The 24012-nt window shown below is 31.9% G+C and overlaps 1 protein-coding gene across 1 annotated transcript in view; it reads left to right on the top strand.

The window, feature by feature from the left end:
- Positions 1–23283, top strand: part of LOC129223104 (uncharacterized) — a 28717-nt gene extending 5434 nt beyond the window's left edge. Inside the window, exons 2-6 of the mRNA XM_054857671.1 lie at positions 8480–8617; positions 18138–18224; positions 20392–20591; positions 21042–21555; positions 23258–23283. Coding sequence (XP_054713646.1) covers positions 8480–8617; positions 18138–18224; positions 20392–20591; positions 21042–21555; positions 23258–23283 — 965 coding nt within the window. The remainder of the gene's footprint in view (positions 1–8479; positions 8618–18137; positions 18225–20391; positions 20592–21041; positions 21556–23257) is intronic.
- Positions 23284–24012: the final 729 nt, after the last annotated feature.

Below are 24012 nucleotides of genomic sequence, written 5' to 3'. Positions count from 1 at the left end.
ACCTATGTGTACAATCTCGCAGATAAAAAATGGTCAGAATGAAATCGAGGAGTCTCCCAACAATTAGACAGAAAAATAAGTGCTGTTTAAAAATGGTTTTCGGACCAAATTTTTCTGCAGATATACATTAAACTTAAAATTAAACATTTCTAATAGAAATCATAAACATAACTATGACAAAGTTGTTGAATAACGTAAGTAGAATTTTGTTACCGTACAAAATGTAAAATTATGTATTATTATATGTTATTCATATTTCTGCTTTCGATTGATGGAAACAACATTTCATATAGAAATTGAAACAACTAACCCACATCCAGACGTAACTCTAAACTCAGACTCACATGGGAAATATTTAGAAAAGTGAAAAAAAAATATATTGTTTGCGATATTATATCCTTGCATAAAAGAAGATTACGCTGAAGCAAAGTACATATACTAAAGCACATATAAAAGATCAGAAAAGTCAATTGAAGAGATTTAGTTATTCTGATGTATGCCTAAAAGAATTTATTGTTTATTTCAAACGAAATATATATCGTCGCCTCAGAGCAACAGTAAGATATCTAATCCCAAGAATAAAACTAAGATATATTGCTATTGCTCCGGGGCGACGATATAAGAAAGGATCTTCACATAAAAGAAGAGAAATTATATCTTACGGTGATTTAATTGGTCGATGATTTTAAGAGGGAATATCCCCCGCCCTCCAACCGTTGATTTTGTCCGTGAACATCGTACAGATGTAGTTCTCTCTTCACAAAAACTCCTTTTCTCCCAAACTTCATGAAAAAAAAAAACATTTAAATGATGACTAAGTTTTATTTAAATTATTATTTGTTATAATATGATATTTTATATTGTACTTATTTGAAAGGTTAATTCTTTCTATATTCTATATTTATTTTAAAAAAATCTGTTATTGTAATTGAGCAAATTGCAAACACTGCACTTACTCTCAATTGTGCCTGCAGTTGAGACTTACCTAATCTGGCAGCATCCTAATGCTATGCTCATGATATGCGTAGCCTCTACATGGCTGCCAGTTTTGGTTTGCCCTACCTATAGTATGTTTTTTCAACTTATTGAGCAATAAAAAATAATAACATATAATAAAGCATAAAAAAGTATTAGTGTTGAGGTAATTGATTTTTTTTTTTTTTTTTTTTTGATGGACAAATTATTTTTCTTTTATGGTGAGTACTTTTGTAAGGCGAAAACAATCATCTGCAATTTTATTAGCAATTGAATGCTCGAAATGGTCAATGAGTTATCGACAACTTATAAAATAACACACAGCACTTTATAAAAAACATTTTTAAATGTAACTAAAATATTTTTTTTCTTTATTTATTAGACGGTAGTTTTTTATTGATGCATGTGAGAGCGTTTAAATTAGTTAACATTTTTTTTTTCTTCTAAAATGACTTTTTTTCCCTTAAAAACAGTTTATTCCTTACTTCCACTTTTCATGAATTTAACGAAAAAAATATTTTTCAATTTCCGTTTCGCAATTTGCAGGATATAAAGTAAGATTTTTTTCTCTTGCTAATTATCATTTTGTCTGTAATTAAAAGAAATGTTTAAGACTTTTGATCCTTGAAAGATTACTTGACTTAATTTTCAATTTCAACGTGATCTTCACCAAAGGCGAATAAATAGATTTAAGAAGAAAAAGGTTAACACGTCAACGTGTTTTTAAAATAGAAAAATAGAGTCTAGAGCACAATTTAATCGCTGAGCATTAAAAATGCATACATTTTACTAAATATTTTCAATAACGTATTAGTACGAAGTAAGTAGTAGTAGCAAAAGAAAGTATGTAATGCAAAATGTAATATTTCATGTTTATAAAGAATAGAGACAAAAAAAAAAAAAAAACAATTTCTTACATTTTGCTTTTATCAATTATTAATTATGAATGTTTCAAATGTATTCAATCCATTTTAAAAAATATATGTTTAAAACTATTACAAAGCTCTTTTTTTTTCACTAAAAAGAATTTTAAATAAATTTTAGAACGCAATTATTCAGCCTTAAGAAAACTATGAGTAAATATTTATAAAAACGAAACAACAGTATATTATTCCGCATTAAAAAGCATCAAATACAGTAAATAAATAAAAAGCTGCCAATTTTCAGGCAAAAATAAGGGCATATTTCAAGTAGAAAACCAAATAATAAAAAGCATGTGTTGATGTAATGTTAAAAATTTAAACATAGTAACTAAATTCTTGCCTATGTTTCATTTAAAGTTAAGTTTTCTCCCTTTTTAGAATGCTACCTGAGTATGTAGCTCTGTTTCATTTGAAAATAATGTATAAACTTTGTACATTCCACTGTAAACTCAATTGACAGTAGAAAGTGTACGTTACTAAAACAACGTTTTGATGAAAATCATAATTTCATTTACAAAAATGTATATGTTATCTAAACATCAGAGCAAACAGTTCAGTTGTTATCTCTTAACATCTCTTAATATTATGTGGGATTAAGTAGATAATTAGGAGAAATACGAACTTTTAACCTTGCAGAAAGGGGTAAAAAAACAGTCGAATTCGATACGCTATAACACTGAAAGGACACGTTTCAGATGCACATTTTTCTTTTCATTTTTTTTTTTTTTTTTTTTTTTTTTTTTTTTTTTGTACTCCATGTATTTATTTAAGCCCAACAATTGGTGTTGTTTTTAGTGAATAATAAAAATGAGCAAATATTTTTGAGATAAAAATTGAGTCTTCCACCTTGCGCGAATGAACAGAAAAAATATTAGACATAACAGATTATTTTTGGTATCTAAATTATATAAACTGATATTGTAATAAATTAAACAACTTTTTTTTAAATTTAAGTGTAATTTCGATTTTACACAGTAATTAAGATTAAAACGTCAAAATATTGGTCAAAACTTCATCTTGTTTATACCTTTTTCTACTTTTTCGGTAAATATTTTCACACAAAATGGGGTTCACTTTGTTAAAGAAAGCATAATACATTTTCAGTAAGAAAATCATGAAAAATGTTTCTGAATTTATTGAGCAATCATGCGTGTAGTATAAAAAAGACACAATTGAAATAAGCCGCTTTTAAATACTTTTTCACCCCAAAATAACGACAAAAAATGATTCGTTTCCTCTCACAGTTTTCATTATAACAGGAAATTTCAAAACAGTTTGTTTTAAATTGTTCGCGAAAAATAGGAGAACAATATCTATATTTTCAAAAAAAACCAAAGCACTCAATATTAATACCTGTTTGTCCTCTTAATGTTCTGAAAAACAATTAAAACACTATGGAAACTGTTGGAAGTTCTTTCCCCTTAAAAAAATAAATATATATATATATATATATATATATATATATACACGTAACTGCTCATTATTCTATCTATTGGTAATTTATAGACACGAAACTTAAGATTTAACGAGGAAATCAGAACACAAACTTTGCAACCATACATTTCTGTCACGTTTACTCCTTTAGCGAAAGAGATACAGCTCATGCCAAGATGTTCATGCTTTCTCTTTTATCATTTCAGAAAATATATTGCTGATTGTCTTGCTAAGAGTTACATGTAAATTAAAGGGCATCAATCATAGAAACTTTTGTGATGACAGTTTAGTACAAACAATTTGTCTTCGTCAAGCTACTATTGCAGTATTTCTTTAAAAGCTACTTTCGAAGAAAAAGAATATACGAAGATAAAAGGTTTCTTTTTTTTTTTTTGTTTCCTTGAATGGCAATACCATCCAGCAGCTTTTACTGGCTTTCATGACCTCTAGGTGCAAATAGCATCTTAAATAACTTAAGATTATTGACTAACTTTCAGTTATTTAAGATTCTGTTTAGCTGCCATCATAACTTTGCTTGTAAAATAAGATTTTTTAAGTAACAGTTTCTAAGCTTCCTAATTAAGTGTATTTTCTATCAAATAAAATCGAAAAAAATTATATGTCAGTCGTTACCATCGTAACTCAAAATGATCTACTTTTAGCATTATTGGGATTTTTTTTTCTTTTTATGCGCACATCAAGTGAACTATTGTCTAAAACATAGAGGATTTAATCAAAAGTGGCCATATTTCATATATTTCCAGGTGAAAATACGTTGAGGTGTCATTACCATCCAATACAAATGTTACAAACATGTGGATGGTGAGGATAGATTGATAAAATGATATTAGTGCATTGTCACTACTATTTTGGATAATTTCTATTTTGGAAACTTTTTTTTAACTACAGATTTTTTATTCTATAAGTTAAATTGAAACACATTAAAAAAATTACATGACAAGTTTGTTTTAAACATTTTAATACTTACTAATAACATTATAAGTGCGTTACAAAAAATAACTAACTTCACGCCTTGTGAGAAGTTAAAAAAATTAAAAGCTCAAAACTTTGGAGTGCAAAATAACACTATTTTAGAAAATTACACACACACACACACACACACACACATATATATATATATATATATATATATATATATATATATATATATATATATATATATATATATAAGCTTGCCAAATCTGTAACCCGGGGCAAGATTAGGAACAAGGGCCGTGTAGTAAAAGTGGGAGCAATAAAGATACTCTCACTAGTGATTTACTAAACTAAATGTGTAGTTAATAATGTACCTGAATAATTTCTGGGACTAATTTTAGTATTTACAACATGTTATCGAAAAATGGTTTAATGATTCTATTATTCAAGTGGTAAAAAATTATTAAAGGCCTTTCAAAGTTAGAAAATGCGAAATATGTAAAAGCAAAAGCAAATTGAAAGTCATTTCCCTTAGGCATTTAACATGTATTGCATTTAAAATTGTGTGTTAAGGTATTTTTTACTATTTGTTTGTTGAACATGGAATAACAAATTAACGTGAATTTTCTGTAAATAATCCTTTTTTCTCTGCAAACGATGGTTTAAGTAATTAATCACTCTTTCATAAGCACAATGCATAGCCAGTTTTACACATCACCACATTTACATCATTAAACTGCATAGTATATACTAAGTAACCACAACGTATTCAGAATAGAAACTTATATTATGCATTACTTGCAAACCGTAGAGTGGATTCGTGCCTTAATTTATGTGAAATCAACCTCCTGTTATCCGACCACTAATCTTCACTAAGTATTCATGTATTTGTTATGCGATAAAGCGAAACCCAATCTCGCGTTTCCTACCTTGAACAATGCACTCAAGATCGATTCGTCCCTTTGTGGAATGCGTTATGATCCATAAATTGTATCATTGTTCTTCAAAAATGTGCTTCTGTGTAATGATATTAAAGGTTCTCGAAAGTAAAATATGTACCTTTAACATAGCGTGTATAAATAATGAACAAGAAATCATTAAGGTACGTTTTTACGCTTGAAGGATTTGTTATATTCAATGCAAGAGAAGGTTATGTACAGATAAATATGCGTATGGTGACTTGTATACTTTTAATTTGGTGGAAACAGAAAAATATTGTTTACGTTGCAGTCAGAATTAGTCTTGATGGTTATGTCTAAATACTTAATTATTTTACCATGTATTGAACATTTTAACGTTTGATGTAATTATTCCGTTTTTCATACATATTTGGCAGATAGTTTAATAGTTTAATGGAAGATTTAATGTTAATTTAAGACGTGTTTTATTTATCTGGAAGATTATATTTTATTTTAATGTAAGTTTGGCGCTTAATGGGCATTTTGATAAAACTTTAATTGTTGATTGTGTTTTGTTCATTTTTTAGCCTACTTTCCTAGTAAAAGTCAGAAAAAGAAGAAAAAAGCATGAAAGAAGGTTTAATACATCTTAAAAATATCGCAAAAAACAAAAAAAAAGTGAAAAATAAATAAAATAATTAAATAAATATTAAAAAATTAAAAATTGGAAAGTAGGGTATTGAGATGGGGGAATGTCTGTTGGTCTATCTGTCGGTCTGTCTGTCTGTCCCCCCCCCCTTAATAACTATTGAATGAATAGTCCGATTCGAACAAACTTTTTTTTGTTCGAAAGCTCTCAGTGAGGACACCTCATTCCCGTATTTCACTTTTTGATTTGAACTATTTTTTGTTCAATTTTGAACAGTTCAAAAAAACTTAACATTAGCGCCAACGGGGAAATTCAAGGCAATTCCGAACTGTGAGGCGAATTTGCTTCAAACAAACTTTGTAGGAAAAAGCGTTTGATGAAAAACTTGTATATAAAATACCTTTTTGATTTGAACAATTTTCAGTTCAATTTTGAACAGTTCAAATCCCTCAATATAACCTCCTACGGGGAAAGTGAAAGTCAATGTAGATTCCGTACTTGAAGGCGGATTTATTTCAAACAAATTTTGTTGTAAATAGCTCTTGACGCCAAACTCCAGACTTCGACTCCGAGAATTTAGGGGCACTTGACTCTGACTCCGACTCCTGTGCCCGACAGTTAATCGAACTCCGACTCCCCGACTTCGACTCTGACTTCGTAGCTTTGACAAAAATTTTTACTATTCGACTCCTTTACCCCAAAATGAGACTGACTCCGACTCCGACTCCGCAGCTATAGTTTTGACTGTGAAATAATTATTGTTGATTTGACTTGTTTTTTTTTTTTTTTTACGCTTAAGTTTTAATTTAGGTATTCAATTTTCGGCGAATAAACTCGAAGTCATTTATAATTCTACATAAAGACATGCGCAGACGATTTTTTTTTTTTTTTTTTTTGACAATGAAAATTATTTCTTTAAGTTGACATTTTATTGTTTTTATTTATTCTGGTAAGTGCATTAATTCATTTAAAAAATTGTTTTTTGCAGCAGGGGACAAAGAGACGATTTTTTTTATATGATGTATTTATTTTAATGAGCTTATTTATTTTAATCATTATTTTTTCGTTTTGAAAGATGTGAAAGAATTTTTTAATGGGAAAAATGTATTAGCTGCTTTGTTTATTTTATTCCAAGAAATCAGCTTAAAGTATTTAAAAATATGTTTTAAAAAATTTGCGATTTTAGCTATTTTTGAGAATATTGATCAGGTACTAGAAAGTAGTATGGGTATACGGGAAAGTAGGCTCGTCTAGTTCTAGACAGAACTTCTTGTTTTAAATTTAAGACACTACTTCAATTCATGACTACCTTTTATTATCTCTCAGAAGCAGTGCCTGAATTTTACAATAGTGCCGGACAGCAGTTAGGATGCATTCTAACCTAAATGTATTCATTCAAAATTACTGTCCCAAATGTTTCAACTTTTAAAAAAATCCTAAAAACGCTTTAAAACTCAAAATAATATATAATATTTTAAGAGAGAAGTTTATGAATGGTGCTCAAAAAATCTTGGGAAACATTTTAGAAGGTAATCTGAGAGCGTACTTGGGGCACAAATCAACGTATATACCTGAGTCCATCTATAAAAGCATGCCAGTTATTGGAGGGAGATCAAGAACTGTAAGTCTTACAATTCTCAAATTTCTTAAGCTACTAAAAAGTCTTCACAAAATAGTAAAGCTTGAAAAGCGTTTAATTTCTAGAAATTCCATAAAAAATGTATCCAACTATATATCTATTTGAAAGTTTTAAAAAATGTAAGTAGAACTAACTTACACCACTGGCGGTGAACTGTCGTCCCAAAGGTAAAGTATCTTGAGCCATATTTAAGACATTGGACTTGATACTAACAAGTGGTTTATGTCTACGGTAAATGCACAGAATAAGACCACGCTAAAGTTTATGGCATATTATCTGACGCATGATTAACTATAAATAATGTGTTACAAATACCAATATTCAACGAGAACAATGGTGATAAAGTCTCATATTACATTCTTTAATTTACCATATTCTTAAAAGTAAAAGTACTATGAGACCAAGGTACTATAGTTTCCCCCAGAATTAATAAAGTACTGTGCTCAAATGCAAACCCTTCTATAAAAAATAAAGCACGGTTTTTTTTCCAATTGCTATTAGTTCAATTACAATTACAATATCAGTTATTTTAATCAAAGCTTCAGATTTATAACTTTTTTACTCCAGGTTATCTCTTAATCCTCAGTATCTGATTCACTGAAACAAATATAACATGCTAAATTAATTGCTTTAAATTCCATCTCAAAAGCGCAATTTGAAGTCTTTCGAAGTGCTTCCAAAACGATACAGTCATATACGTTTAACACGTTAAAATGTGTCTCTACAAACAAACTGGGATTATTGGAGAATATGACTAGCTGGCGCTATTAATAATATTCACATCCGTGTCCGATAGAGGTTAGAATTATGCAGATATAGGATTAAAGAACGAGTTTTCAGTGCGAGGTCGCCAAATACGTGGCTTATCTTACCAGATTTCAATGTAACTGCGTCATTTGAAATGACTGCAGATTTGGCACAACATATATGCCTCACTAACGAGACTTCAAATCGAATCATGAATGCTTCATATCATGCAAGTCATTTGGATTTATCATAAAGTATGATTTTCCATTCTTTAAAGTGACAAAGCTAAATTGTTTAGGACTTGTTGGAAATGCAATGGAGTCAGAAGCTATGCAGAAATTACCTTCAAGTTTAAAATTTAAGCAGATTGGTACAAAAGACGCACCATTTAGAGTATTCGGGTACGAGATTAAGGGTAATGATACTGTAGTATACACAAATAATCATTATTTTTTATTGATTCTCTATTAATTTGTGCATGATAAAGTATTACTGGTTTCTACATAAGTTATTTGCAAAGCGTTGCTTTGACATTTGGTAAATTTTGAGTAACCGTGTGGACAAAAATGAGTTTTTAAAAAATCACTTTAATCGTAAGAAAAACTTAGTCATGGAGCAATCATAGAGTGAAATAATGTCTCTAAAGCTAATACTCTCTTAATCTAACATCAATTTTTAAAACAATTATTTAAAAAAATCTTGTTTTTTTTTTATTCAATTAATATTACAAATGTAAAAGAGAGCATTTAACAATTCGATTGATGAAGATTTATTGACAATTCGATGATTGTTACCACATTTAACAATTCGAACTATTTTACGGGGGAAAAAACTAAGTACACTTTGGTTGTGAACTGAACAATTCGAAGTGATTAAATAAGCACAGAAGTTATAATACTATTTATACTTCTTACAAGTATTACCAGATACAATGCAACTAATTGTTTCGTTTTTGAACTGGCGGTAACCGAGCGAGCAATATGAACTATAGAAAATGTTGTAACAATTGTACTGCTATAATTATTTTAATAAACGATAAATCCCATCAAAACATAAATGAAAAAAGAGCCAAATTCGGTCAAAATAAGGTTCGGGATACACAGTGTCACCGACAAAAGAGTTCAGATTTAAACGGGTACCAAGTTCCATAGCAGTTTCTAATTAATGTTGGATTTTTCCATTTTTTTCAATTCATTTCGAAAACAATTTTTACTTTCTTTGATAATGAATTTTAAACTAGTGACAAGTTTTAGCCATCAGTAAACTGATTTAAAGACATTTGTCTACTCGAATTATAAAGTAACTTGCCAAGTTTTAAATTCAATATAAAGAAAGTAAAAAATTGTTTTCGAAATGAATTGAGGAACATAGAAAAATCCAACCTCTATGAATAAATGCTATGGAACTTGGTACCCGTTTAGATCTGAACTCTTTTGTCGGTGACACCGTGTATCCTTAACCACATTTCGGCGAATTCAAGCTGTAGATTTGCGAATTTAATTATTTGATGGATCATTTTTCATTTTAGTGAAACTTTAAGTATTGTTAAAGTCCCATTCTGTAGATAAAAGTTAAACATTACATTTTAAACTTCAACAATCTTGTGTTGGCAACGTTTGAAAAACAGTGCTTTGTTGTTTCGATTTATTTGGCGAAACATTTTGAAAATGCGCCGTGAAGTGATTGCGTCGTGATGCTAATTTAAAAAAAAATAGAGTAGTTTTTTGAAATATTAATGTAGTTTTTTGACTTTTTAGATTTTTTTCGCAAAAGGGACAAACGCCCCTTGTTGTCTCTTCAAGTGAGTGTCCTAAAGAGACACTTTTCCCCACGCGTGGGGAGCATTTCCCTGCGAATTGCTATTTACGTTTGTCCCTAGCTCCATAGAAAACGAATAACACTTCGCTGTTCATGAGCTGTGGACTTGTGAAGAACAACCGCCATCTTAAATGACTCACAGCATCGCCGCTCATAGGAGCAAAAGGCAGATACGGCTAGTACAGTTCAAGGAATGTTCACTGCTGGGAATGTACATCTTCGCTTTGCATTCTCAGCCATATTTTGGCTTAAAAAAATAGGCGCGAAGACTTTTTCATTTGCCCTCGTATAATCAAGTGAAAAATTAATTAAAAAATGAATATTTGACATTTTTTAATAATGAAATCAAGTTCGCATTGTTGGGCATAATGTTTCGTGAGAATGATCCATACTCAAAAAATATTCCTTTAAGTTAAATATCAAAAATGACAGTAGAAAGGGCTGCCTATAACTATAGAAACTACGGTTATTTACAGTGGTTTAAATTCTGTTTGTTGTTTTTCTGATTCAAAATCACTTTTTAATATTGTCTTTTTTCCTAATTTTTATGGTTTTACCAAACCAACGAATATATATAACCTTCAGCCATGTACTTTTAGAGTTTATGTACAGTAATATTCAATGTCAGTACAGTGCAATTCTCGATGGAAACATTACAATCTATTGTAGAAAACAAAACATATATGCAGAGGAAAGAGAAGAAAGATGGAACTGTCTGTATTTTCAGTGTTAGAGAAAATCATGTTTGAAAGTTCAAAACCCCTGGCTTTCTCTCCTCTACAGCAAACCTTTGGGTAATTTTTCGCCTTGGTCCTTTTTCTTTACCGCCTGTTCAAAAATATAAACAGTTTTTACTCTGCAAACGCTCGGTGCTGCCATATTAAATTATGTAAACTCTATTGACGAAAAAAAAAAAACATTTCGCCATTTTTCCGCGGACTATTTTAATGTAGCAAGGGTATGGTGATAGAAATAATGAACTCAGTTTGGTATTTTAGCTTCATTTATTGAGTGATTTTAGGCTTGGAAGCACGTGCATTTTACCTTAAGAGAATACTAGAATAACTTATTAAGAACAATAACTAATAGCATCTTTTTTGTATTACTTTATTGCGTAGAACAACCGCTGTATTTGTTCAAGAAGATAATGAAATATCTTTATTTTTTTGCGCAGGAAGTAGATACAAGATAAATTTGTTGTTCGAAAAAATCACAAAAGATAAATCATATACAGAAAGCACATGTGAAACAGCTTGTAATGCTATCAATGTAATGTAATAAATCAAATGAAACCTTTTACAAAATAAATTAAGTGAGTTAATTACTTAGCGTCACGTACCCTAACTATAAATGAAAGAATACTATTTTTCTTTTATTTTTCATAGCATATCTGTAGATACGTTACAGGTAAAATTAATTCATAGCATTATCTATTCTATTAAGTATTTTAGCTATTAATAATTAGATACTTTTATCCTTTTTAGAAGTATTTATAAAACTAATGTAGCAGTTTATTTAAGAAAAGCTATAGCTAGATAAAATAATAGATGTGTTCTTATTTAACAATCCCAATATAACACCAAAATAATTTATATCTGAATTGTATTTGTAATGTAATGATATTTAATAAAAAGTACAGTTTAAGAACTACAAGTGTTGACTTAAAAATCTGCAAAAGTTATGAGAATAACGTTTTAATACTATGAAACTTATATGTTACACGAGTTCCCAAACGTTTCCGATACGTGGCACGCGTATTTGAAGAATTATAATTTTCATTCAAATCACTTTGTTTTATTGATGCAGTTGCACTAGTTAATAGCGGAGTCGCGTAGAGCAAATTTCTTGGCAAGAATGTAAAAAACCCTTCACGTTTTACTGCGTATTATTTAACTTTATATAACGAAATTACGGCTATTACGATATCTTTTTAGTTATAGTCGCGCGTGACTGCTTATATTTTGGAACGACATTTTGGGCACTCGGCTGCACCTCGCGCCTCTTTTTCCTAACAACCCGTGGTGCTGCGGCACCCACTTTGAATACCCCTCCCCTAAAATATTTTTTTAAAGTACTTTTTTAATTTACTATATCCTGAAAACAATTTCTACTGCGGATATAATTGGCTAATATTAGATGCGTAATTTAAGATCTTGATGCTAATAAAAAAATACTTTTTTTAATTAAATCAATACATTAAAATATATATGCAGGAAAAAAAGTGATACTTATCTAAACTACATCATAGTACATAACACAGTTATGACACAAAGACTGAATTCGGTAATTAATTTGAATCGAGTATTTTCAATGTTTTTTTTTTTTTTCTAAAACGCTCCTAGCAAATCATTGCAAGGTTTTATAAGTAATCGCCATCAGTAAATTTTAGAAGAACGTCTGGAATCGAACGAGCCTAGCTCCCACATTCCATGATTCATTTTTCAACATCAGTAAGCATTTAAAATCTTGTATCCTTCTTTTCATCATTTTTCGCTCAAATGTTAAGCTCAATTTATGAAATAATGTGAGTTCAAAAACAAGACGATGAGATAACTGAAATGACAAAAAAAAAAAAAAAAAAACCTTGTTCGATGAATAAAGTAATTACATAAATACTTGTCTGCAGTCATGCAAATTTTTTGTCGCTATTGTGCTAATTCATGTCAAAATACTGAAAATAAATAAGTAAATAAAATTAAGCTAAAATAGTAATAAGAAAAAGAACGATAGGAATAATAATAACAATAATAATAATACAAATAATTATGATGATTAAAATAAAGTTTTTGAAAAACACAACTTGGTACACACGTCTAGTAAACGTCTGCGGGGCCCAATTGTAATATTTACATTTACAGTACATTAAGCTATTAGCATTAATTGAATAGAGTATTACTCAAATTATTATTAAAGAGCAGATAAACTATAATATGTGGAATACCAGAATATTTGGCAAACAAAACTCTGCAAGAAACCAAGAATTTTTCTTTTTTGAAATAGAGAGTTAACTAATACTAGACAAAGTATACTTACGACATACTGTAAAGAGCTTATAAATATTTATAAAAGCTATGTAGTTTTAAACTGTGCAGTTTAAAATTGTATCGTGATTTTTGAACTGCGATGTGGATGGCGTTTATTATATTCTGTTTTCCGAAAACCTAAAGAAATTCTACTAAAAATAATAATAAGTCCTGTAGTCACACCCGTTGTTTTTTTTTCTATCAAAGTAGTAAACATTAAAGCATGTAGGAGAAACACTTAAATGAATTGCTGTGAATTCGTAAATAATCATTAAAAACATATCTTATTATTATTATTTTTATTATTTAATTTCAAAAATAATACGAAGCGTATGTTTTTACGAAAATTTATTTTTAGCTTTCTTAAAAGTCTGTTTCAGAAAAATCTTTAATTTCAAAGGTAAAATCTACCGTTATATATGTGCATCAAGCAAATAAAAAGAGAGTGTCTCCATAAAAAAATATGAATATTCAAAATTAATGATGAAATTAATAATGGTGAAATTATCTCCCAATGAAGACTATGCATTGTTCCATTTCAGTCATTTAGCCATTACAAAGTATCGTTTTGAACAAAATAATGAATCCTTTTCTCGAGAATTTACAAATATAACATTGCTTTTAATGATTATAATTTTCGATTCGATGCGAAGTATTTCTACGAAATATTGTTATCAAATCATTGAAAATATTTAAAAACCACTGAAAGATTTTAAAATTTTTTAAAGAAAATAGTTATTATTCAGAAGTAGAATACTGTTGCATGTATCATGGAAAACATTTTCGGAAGCTTGGACTAACAGGAAAGAGATTTCTTTCTTTTTTTCTCTTTTTTTTTTTTTTTTTTTTTTTTTTTTTTTTTGAGGAAAACAGTAACCTGTTTGAAAGAATTGTAATGCAAAGATAGTAAGTGATTTGCTCCTTTCAGTGAATAATAAAAATACTCCTTAAAATCTGGTTTGAAAATCAACTGAATTTTGAATTAAGAAGACTTAATAGTTTTACAGTTAATTGTATTTTACTGTCCTGCTAAATTATAAGACGTATATGTTGTGGTTAAAATGAGGGTTTTTTAAGTTACCGAAAATAGTTTAGAGTAATTAAAATTTTGTAAAAACGTCTGCAAAAATCAGGATTTCATGAGTTTTAATTTGGACGACAAGATTAGTATTTAAATGTATGTGAAGTTAGATCACAGCATGTATGGAAAAGCAAACATCCGGTTTACAAGCGGAAATGCCGCTAGCCTTGTCTTGTGGCTAGAGTAGTCTGTCTGACTAGGATATGGGGTTTCGGATTTGAATCTAGGCTCCGGCATGGATGTAATTTCCCTCTCCTCTCCTTGTCCATTATTTGTGTGATTGTGTTGGTTTGCTGTGAATAATTGTCCACCCTATGGACGGATCCTAGTGGAATTTGTGTAGTGTGGAAGTTGGACCGCACACCAAATTACGGTGCAGTTGAAAAAGTAAAGCAGCGCATCTCAAATTGTCAGCTTAGCTGGCACACGACAACAACAACAAGCGGAACGGGACGCATTTATTAGTTTTCAGACATGTCAGCTTTGGCATGTGCTAAATTAAGCAGAGTCTTATTCAAATGAGCGGAGCACGAGCATCAAAATTTTTACTCCCCCCCCCCCCCTCATTCTGATAAACTCGTTTTAACTCCAGGTTTACCAATTCCATACAATCCGTGGTTAGACTGTACTTTCTTTATCATGGATCAACTTTAGTAGACAGTCGCTAGTAAGCAACTTCAAAAGACGTACACCACTGTCATTCTAAAACTGCCTGCGAGTGTACTTCAACCCTAGATCGTAGCTTAAAAGTAGCGACATGTCCACCATCTTGGGGCTAAATGCCGCATTTTTTTTCCTTATGTCTGCTATGGTAAAGCAGAGGTTTTTTTTTTTTTTTTTTTTTTCGTAATTGTGATGACTTATTGACTCTGTCTCAATCTACAACGAAGAAGCACCGCAATCTAAAAGCAAAACATGCTACTTCATAGCAGACGTAGAAAGAAAGCGGCATTTAGCTCCAAGATGGTGGACGTGTCGCTACTTAAGCAACGATCAACGACTTTGCAAGAACTATCAGGAGTGAGTGATACTGCTATTAGCATTAGCAGAAAATGCTGGCTTACGATCCAATCATCAGAAAAGAAACTGACTTCTGTAGCTGTCATTCTTACCTGAACACAACAGCCGTTCCAATTATGATCTCCTACAATATTCAAAAAATAAAAACGTCACTGATCATTTCCATCAACCGATTCTGGATTTCATAGATCTTCATCAACTTCGTGTGAAAATCAAATATTTTTGTCATAAAGTTTCCTGAATTTCAACATTTGGCGAGCATGTAGATTTCTCGCCGTTGGGAAAGATAATTTTACCTACCAATTTAAAATATAACTAAACGTATTAGTGCATCGGCTTCAGTTCGATTACAAACACATCTAGATTGAATTAGCTCCCATTGTGAGTGAATAAATCTTTGGATTCCAAAGCTTTGCAAGGATAGAAGGCAAGATAGATGCCTGGTATTTACTTGCAATTTCGTCTTAGCTTTAGCGGTGGTCATAATAATGCTTTTGGATCTTGGTAATTAAGGAAGGTGCCAAGCTGTTACTTTAAGCCTGCTTAAGTATTTTCTAAAGGTTCTAGGAACATAACTGGCTTTAACCGGTGATATTTCTAAATTCTTCAGAAATATTCCAGGATAATTTCAGGAGGTTTACTGACTTTTAAAAGGAAACGTTCCTGTGTTTTTCAAGATATATTATTGGCAGATATTGGTCACATTAGCTGCATATTATTTTCCAGGAACGTTTCTGAATTGTTTTTACATTGATCTATGTTTAACTTTTTTTTTTTAAATAATGCCACCATAATTCTAACTATCTAACCATTCCATACATTCATATATTAAATTTAAATTATGCTGCTGATATTTACAAATAGAATCGCTTTTCAAATATATTTTATTGATCTAATATGGGTGGTTGTAAACCAAACTTTTAAAACTTTCATAGTGGTATAAATTACGCACTGATAAAATATATTTCGCAACGTGATTCCTCTCCTACATTCCGAATGATATATAGTAGGGGAGCCCAGAGTATTTTTGGGGATTTACTCGTGCGCGACAGATAAACATAGAGGAGATACCTTACATCCTGCCGAGTACTACACCAAATGTGGGCCTTTTTTGCTGGTGGATGCGTTTAGAACAGCCTGTAAGATTAGTGAAAAAAAAATTGATCATTGGATTTATTGAAGAGTCTCAGATTAAGATACGAGGTGGGTTAATTACAAGTTAAAGAGTGCAAATTTAGAAAATCGGACGATTTGAGTGCAATGCAAGGGTGTGGGAGGGTTACAAAGTTGTAAAAAATCTGACGCGCTTGAGTAAATCTATATGACTTTTTTTTTTTTTTTTTTGCATTTTCAAAAATTCGGTACAAGCTTGCGTCACTTCCAAAACGTCATTCTTTTAAATGGTGATTTTTTAAAGGTCACTTAACCTCCCCTCTAAATATCTGACGCGCTCGAGAAAAAAAAAAAAAATATTTTCATTTTCCATCCTTCCGGATGGCCACACTTACAACGCAAGTCGGCAGATAAACATGACTTGAGAATTAGAGACGCATTGGAGCATCAAATTTATCAATATCTGGCACGTTCGAATATGTTCATGCAACTGTTTTATTTTTTTTTTACATTTATGAATATCAGTAGACATTTTACCCACCACTGAAGTTGAACATTATGCAACATTTTCTTCTTCTTCTAACCTAAACTACAAAATCCAATAGGTGACTGCAACGCTCGAGTAAATCCACATTTAGCATCATGGGCTCCCCTACCAACAGTTTTTCTTCCTATTAAAACTAACTACAATACGTTAGGCATAAAAATAACAACTTGTTTTTTGTTTTGTTTTTCCCCTGCTTCTTCCTGCTCGTGCTTTTAAGTCTTACTTAATTCCTTACATTCTCATAAAAATTACAATTTTGTTCCAAGGATTTCGTTCCAGCGTTCTTCGCTTGCCTCAAATGGTAAATTCGAAAGCCATTTTCAACAATATTAACTAAATTTACTCACCGAAATGTTTGCTCTACTTAACGCACATTTGAATTAGTGTCTTAAACTTTTAACATCCATGTTAGGATTGTACTTTGAAATGCTGAACGCGTAAAGTCTCTAATCCGATTTTCATTAAAGTAAAGCTTGAAATAGTCGCAGATAATTGAAACCGTTATTGATAATGTCAGTCGATTGGCTGTGCCGTTAATCGTATTACGGTGAAACGGTTTGTTTTAACAATTTCGACGGATAGAGACGAAGTTATTAATTTCAGAAAACTTGGGCAGGGAAATGATATTACGTATCATATTTCCTAGGTTTGAAAGAGATTCAAAGCTTGAATTTGTCAACTCACTACATTTGCTCACTAAAGCAGCGGAATGGATTACGAAAGTATGTTATTAATCTTAAAAATCGGGTAACAAATGCAACTTGTCCACCGAGGCACACTTTTTTTTTTTTTTTTTTTAAGCAGTTAGCATGAAATAGTCCGATCCGATTTTACTTGAATATGTTTTTGCAATTTCGTAATGCAGCACAGATTAAGTATTTAAGTGCAAATAAAAATCGAATTTAAGTTTAATTGGAAATTCAAAGCGGCTTACATTTTGCTCATTTTATTAAAATAAAAACAATCGGCTATCGAAAAGTTTCTATTTTATAATAGGTTGATTTTCGACTATTGTGTTGTTTGAACGAAATTTTAATATTGCTCATAAACTTAAAAATTCGAAACAATTAGTTTTTTCCTTGAAAAATAATTAAAGTCAATCGAAATTAATGTAAAATAATTTTGCAAGTATTTTGTGCATATCCATTAACATTAACGTACATGTCGTACCGGCAGTCGTTGAACCTCGACTGTTTTGATGCGATTGCAGCACCTTATCGATAAGGCTAAAACGACATGTAACAAGTGCTGCTGCGGTTGCTGGAACTGATAGTGCTGATATGGTTTAATGCGAATGATATTGTGGCTGCTCTGTCTAATGTTGTCTATGTAGTTGTTGCTGGTGCTGTTTATGTAATTGTTGCTGATTTTGTTAACGTTGCAATGACTGTAGCCACTGTTGCTGTTATATTAGGAAGTGGTATGACAAAAAAAAATACTGATAAGCAGTAGATACTGTCAAAAGTAATAATTTGTTTGTTAATTCTTTTTTTTTTAGCCTATTAGGCTAAAAATGTATTTAAGTAATCAATGTATATCAAATGTTTATTAATCCTACTAACACAATTGCAAGATTTTTTAAAATAAAACTGTGAGATTTTATTTTTTTTAAAAATGTGTGAGTACTTTTTGTAACCCAACACGAGTCATAAATGAGAGAAACAGAACTGAAAGGATTAACTTAGATAAAAATAATGCATGGTTTTAGAAGGAAACTATTGTATGTGTTCCCCCCCCCCCCAATTCTCTTCAAATTAAACTCCAATAAAAAGAGGAATCATTCACCTGAATGCATAGCAAATAATACCCGCAGTTCTAGAAGAAGACCGTTTTTCCTTCCATATTAGTTTTGTTTAAATAAGAAAGTAAATACCATCTCCGAACTAGATTTTTACTTCGAAGATTAATTACACTTTCGAATGCACACTAAAAAGCGTATAGTTACATTTGCGGTACTTAAAATTCGCGTTTTGTAGGAAATGAATTTCGAATCATTGGAAGTAAATAGGAAAATACGAGAAGTTACTGCTGCACTTCAAGCGTTTTTTTATTTGAAAAAAACTGCTTTTTTAGGACAAAATGTTTTTAAGGCATCGGGGCATTTAATTTGCAATTTCTAACATATACATATTTCTAAATTGCTATAATGCAATATCCAACAGCAACAAGATACATCTCACTTTTATAAACTTCTAGCAGTACCCGCACAGCGATGCCCGAGCTAAAAATTTAATGGAAGTCCGTTGAATAAAAAAAAAAGTTGACGCTCCCTCCCCCTCTGATGTAAAATTATCATTTTTCTTTGTATAAAATGCGCACACACCTTTTCAAAGAAAAAAACCCTATTGAAGTTTCTTTGGAATTTAAAACTTTCCGTGAAATCATTAAATAAGATTTACAGTTGTTTTAAAACTCTATTGCGCTAACTACTCCGCGAGTGAAGCGGTTTTTACTGCAATTTAAAATATTTCGCCTAATAAACAAAAAACACATGAAATAATATCGTCCAAATGTAAAAATAGTTCCGCAACTCTATTGTTTATCGGCAAACTCGCCCAGAAACCACGCTTTCATAATCCATCCGTCTAACGGAAAAAAACATCCAGTGGAACATTTAAAGATCATCGTCAGAAAAAAAGGGAAAATGTCTTACATTTCGCTCGGATAAAAACAAATCAAAAGTGTCTTTTCTTCCAAAACAAATCACCAAAACCATGAATTACATTTATGGTTGTTTTAAAGCAATAATCCTAGACTGAACTGCTCAGAGCCTAACGCACCAAGCGATCACGCTACCGGAACCCAGCTTTTTTGCAAGTGAAGCGGATGTTTTCTCTTTGGCAAAGAAAAATGTAAACTATATCAGTCATTATGCCTCATTCATTATGCGCCGAGTCTAAATGCTGCTTTCGACAGATTATGGAGGCATAAATTGATCAACATGTCATTCACTGGGCATCTCATCAAATGTTCTGATCACGATAAACGATATCCTCAGGAAAAGAACATTCAGAGTCAAGGTGAATGGCCTTCTCGAACACCCACCTTATGAAAGCAGGCATTCTCCAGGGCTCCGTACTTAGCCCACTTTTTTTTTCTTCTGTACATGAATACGATTGTCCACCACCTAAGCAAAGGCGTTAAAGTGGCGTGCTACGCCGATGACATCGCAGTGTGGCATACGCATGCGGGTTGCTTAGTAAATTCACAAATAGCGCTAAATGCCTGCATGCAAGATATTGAAACGTGGTCACAGGAGCTTAAGCTCACTATTAGTCCAGATAAAACCAACAATTGCATTTTTTCAACTCATAGGAAAAATCAAAACTCATTCCGTCCCATCATCAAGTTATTTGGCTCGGAAATCAAACAAACGTCCAATCCAAGGTATATCGGTTGCATTCTTGACGCAGAGCTGAGATTCTCGCAACATCTCGTTCAAATTTTAAACAAAGTGCTAAAAAAGCTTAAGATTCTTAAGAGGCTTTGCAATGCCTACGGGCGATCAAACCCAAAGACCCTTCTATCTACACATACCTCCATTGGCAGACCCATTTTGAACTACGCTGCATCCATTTGAATACCAGCCTTGCCTACTTCAAAAGTAAAGATAGACTTGATTCAGTACAGGGCCCCGAAAATCATTACATCATCTACAAATAACATCAAAGCTGGAAAAGAATGTGGCATCACCCTTTTGGATAACAGAAGAAAACTCTCGGTTGTTAAATTCACGAATAAGATACAAAGCCCACCTGAATACCATATTTCCAGCAGAACTTTCAGAGTATGAAGCAAAAATTCTAAAAAGAACCAAGAATTAGAAATGACATCAAACTTTAGCATGATACACTTGAAATTATGAAAGAACCATCACACACTTTGAACCTTCACCCGCAGACAATTGTAAATCTAAACCTTCTAAGACCCTGCACTAAGAAAGAACCTGTCTCTGTTATAAAAGAAAAAAACGACCATACCATTAATACAATCACCACCCATACTCAAAAATTGTTAATCGCCTACATTGCCTGTTCCTTAGACTCTAATCTTGATAGGGGAGGTGCAGGAGTATTCATAATAGGTCCTGACGATAAACACAAGTGTCTAAAAATTCGAGTGGGGAAAATAGCTTCCGGCACACATGTGAACTGGTTGCTATAAGAAGTGCGTTGGAGATTTTCCTCTCCAAAAGCATCCATAGTGCCAGTGGCATAATTATCCTCTCTGATTCAAGATCGGCGCTGCAAGTCATTCAGAAGGGCAAGTGCCACTTAAGTTAAGAAATCATCCAATCCATCGACAAGTCATTGCAACCAATAAATCTTGCACGTTACAATGGATACCAGCCCATGTAAATATCCTTGGTAATGAGAAAACCGATGAGGTTGCCAAGGAGTCTAGATTCTACCCTCTGTCATCGAACCTCCCTTTAATTGATGCCGATGCTGTGGCCAGCCGTAGATTTATCAGCAATAGTTTTAAAACTTCCATTCCAGCCCTAACTGTAATCCTAAACTGTAATCGAACAATAGCATCGATAATAACCAGGCTTCGAACAAAATATGTAAAGGGCATGAAAATATCAAATGACGGAGTAAGACGTTACTCAATTCACTGCCCACATTGCCCTGACTTTCAACTGTCTCCTCAGTATGGCTTCGCCTGCCCAGCAATTCAGGCCAGGCTTCTCAAGATCAGTATGGATGACCCAAATGATATGATTCTTTTAGAAAAGGCTGTGGAGGAGTGTGGGTCAAAAAAATTTTTTTTTCTAAATGTTAATGAGCAGGGAATTAAAAAGGTGCTAAGTGATCTCAAACTAACATGTGTGAAATTTTATTCCATTCTGATAAGTCTTTTTGCCTCCGGATTGAGTTTGAAGCTTAAAATTCCTTACCCAAATAGGATACGTTCCATGTAAGATTGCAATAATTATAAATTACTGAAACAAGTGATGAAACTTTCGATTTACTCCTGGTTAAAATTCACTTGCCATTTTAGGTGTTAGAATATGCTGAAATGTATGAATTAGGTCAAAGGCTCCCTGCCTAGTCAACGTAAATGAGTAAGAGATGCTAAAAATCCACCTCTTGAAATGCAGCAGCTATCTTTTGAAGTCCTATCCGAAAGTAACTAAGAAGATAATCAGAATCATATTACCAAGCTAGTAAATTGCTATTTGACACTTTATCTTGCAAATGCAAAAATATTAATGACTACATTTGTCCGGAAAAAAATATGAGAGATTGAGAGAAATTGCAGTTTCAGCCTCATGAAGAAAGTGAAGACAGTTTTAGTATCATTACTTCATCGCATCTCTTTTATCGGATACGGACAGTGAAGATCAATTCAAGGGACCTTTACAAGCTTCAAACTACAAACGCTTATATCGATAAATTTACTACTACAAGCAATACAGGAGGGAGAGAGGGATTTTCATTTTGTTTGAAAGGGAACTCGTTACGTGTTTTTTAATCTGATTCTTTAAAAAAGAAGATTTAAATCTTTGCGAATTAAATAAGATTGCAAAGCAATCTTTCGGGGTTGGCAAGCGACAACGAGCAAGGGGCGGAGCCTCCTAGTTGTTTAAAGGCAAAGTTCCAAAATTCTAAAATTTTCACAAATCAGTCATCGAATAACTTTTCACGCTTAATGTTGCATCCGTCTAACTTAACTTACCAAAACAAATGTTCTTGTGCGCATATTGGCTATAATAAGCTTCTCTGTCACGCTTGTTACATTTCCCTTCTCAAACTTCTGTCTCCGTGATTTCATTTTCTTTGCGCTCCACCTTTAATATTTATCTTTAAAGGAATTCATTCATCGAAACTCACCCTTCAAAAGAAGATAATTATTTCCTGAAGGATGTCAGCATAATACCGGAATTGATTGGGAGATTTTGAATGACGTATTTGTACAGTTTCTTTTGAAATCTTTCCCGAGATTTATCTTTTCCATATCTCTCACTCTAAATTGCAGTCTTTATGTTCATTGTTCCTTTTGTTTTGGTTTCTTCTTGTCTTTCTCGGGCGATGGGTTTTGATGTAGTTTTGAAGGGAACGAGTGCTCGTATATTAGATCACGATTGTATCGGGAAATCTTTTTTGAAAAGTTCAAACTTGAGTTTAGGTTATAATTACATTTTCGTGATCATTTTGTTTACGCAGAAAATGTGAATTAGAATCAAAAATGGAAGAAAACTAAAATATTCAACGTTCTTTTAGCACTAATACTCGTAAAAAAATCTAATTTATTGCAAAAAGCCAAAAGATTCGTTAGTATTTGTATCTCAAACCAGAGACTAAAACGGTTGTGCAATTTTTCAATTTTAGCTTTTGACATATTAATACACACACGCACATTATATACAGGCACATTATGCACATTTATACATGAGTACCTAGAACCTTTTAATGTTCTATGTAAATATGAAATTCATATAAATTTCAGATGCAACTACATTTGTGTTGCAATGAACTTTTAGGTTGTTTAATGAACAAAAGACAAAAACTGTGAACACTTTTTATATAACTTGCTCTAGAAGCATATATGTAGGACTGTCGATAGATCAAAAAGTGTAGGAAATTGATGGTCACTTAATTATTTCAAACGTATGTCAAACATTGGGGAAAATAATGGGGCTCCCCTGGAAAATGTTCAAACTTGTAGTTTTAAAAACGCATTTTAGATAAGCTTTGATTCTGTTAGGGAGAGAAGAGATACGGTGGAAGTTTCGTAGACATTTTTTGAAATTGTTTGCTATTAAAACACAGTTTAAAAAACATTTTGATGATATTACGAGGAGGGGGAGCAGGAGGAAAAGTTCTAGGGCTCAACTCCGAAAATTTTTAATTTCTCAATTTCTAGTCCGAACTAGACATTTTGATCTATCTTTAGTCTGGAGAATATTAGGGGTTTAAAATGTTCGGGGGCCCACCCATGGCCATTTTCGAAATTGAACTCTTAAAATCGCATTAGTAGGATATCTTTAGGAGCGTTTAGATGCCCGACACTTTGTTGAAATAAAAGCTCTAAAAACGAAATTAAAACAAGCCTTTAAAAAGTCAATCCAAAAAAATGATTTAACGAATAACGAGTAACCTGTGAATCTCTATCAACAAATTTAGAACCGTTGCTTATTTTTTCAAAATCTCTTAAATGTATTTTGGAAGTCACCGCCCAAAAGAATGTCAGCTGGTGCATTT

The sequence above is a fragment of the Uloborus diversus genome, chromosome 5 (genome assembly GCF_026930045.1).
Source record: "Uloborus diversus isolate 005 chromosome 5, Udiv.v.3.1, whole genome shotgun sequence".
NCBI lineage: Eukaryota > Metazoa > Arthropoda > Arachnida > Araneae > Uloboridae > Uloborus > Uloborus diversus.
Note: the sequence above shows the minus strand (reverse complement) of the source record. Positions and strands in the feature narration are given on the sequence as shown.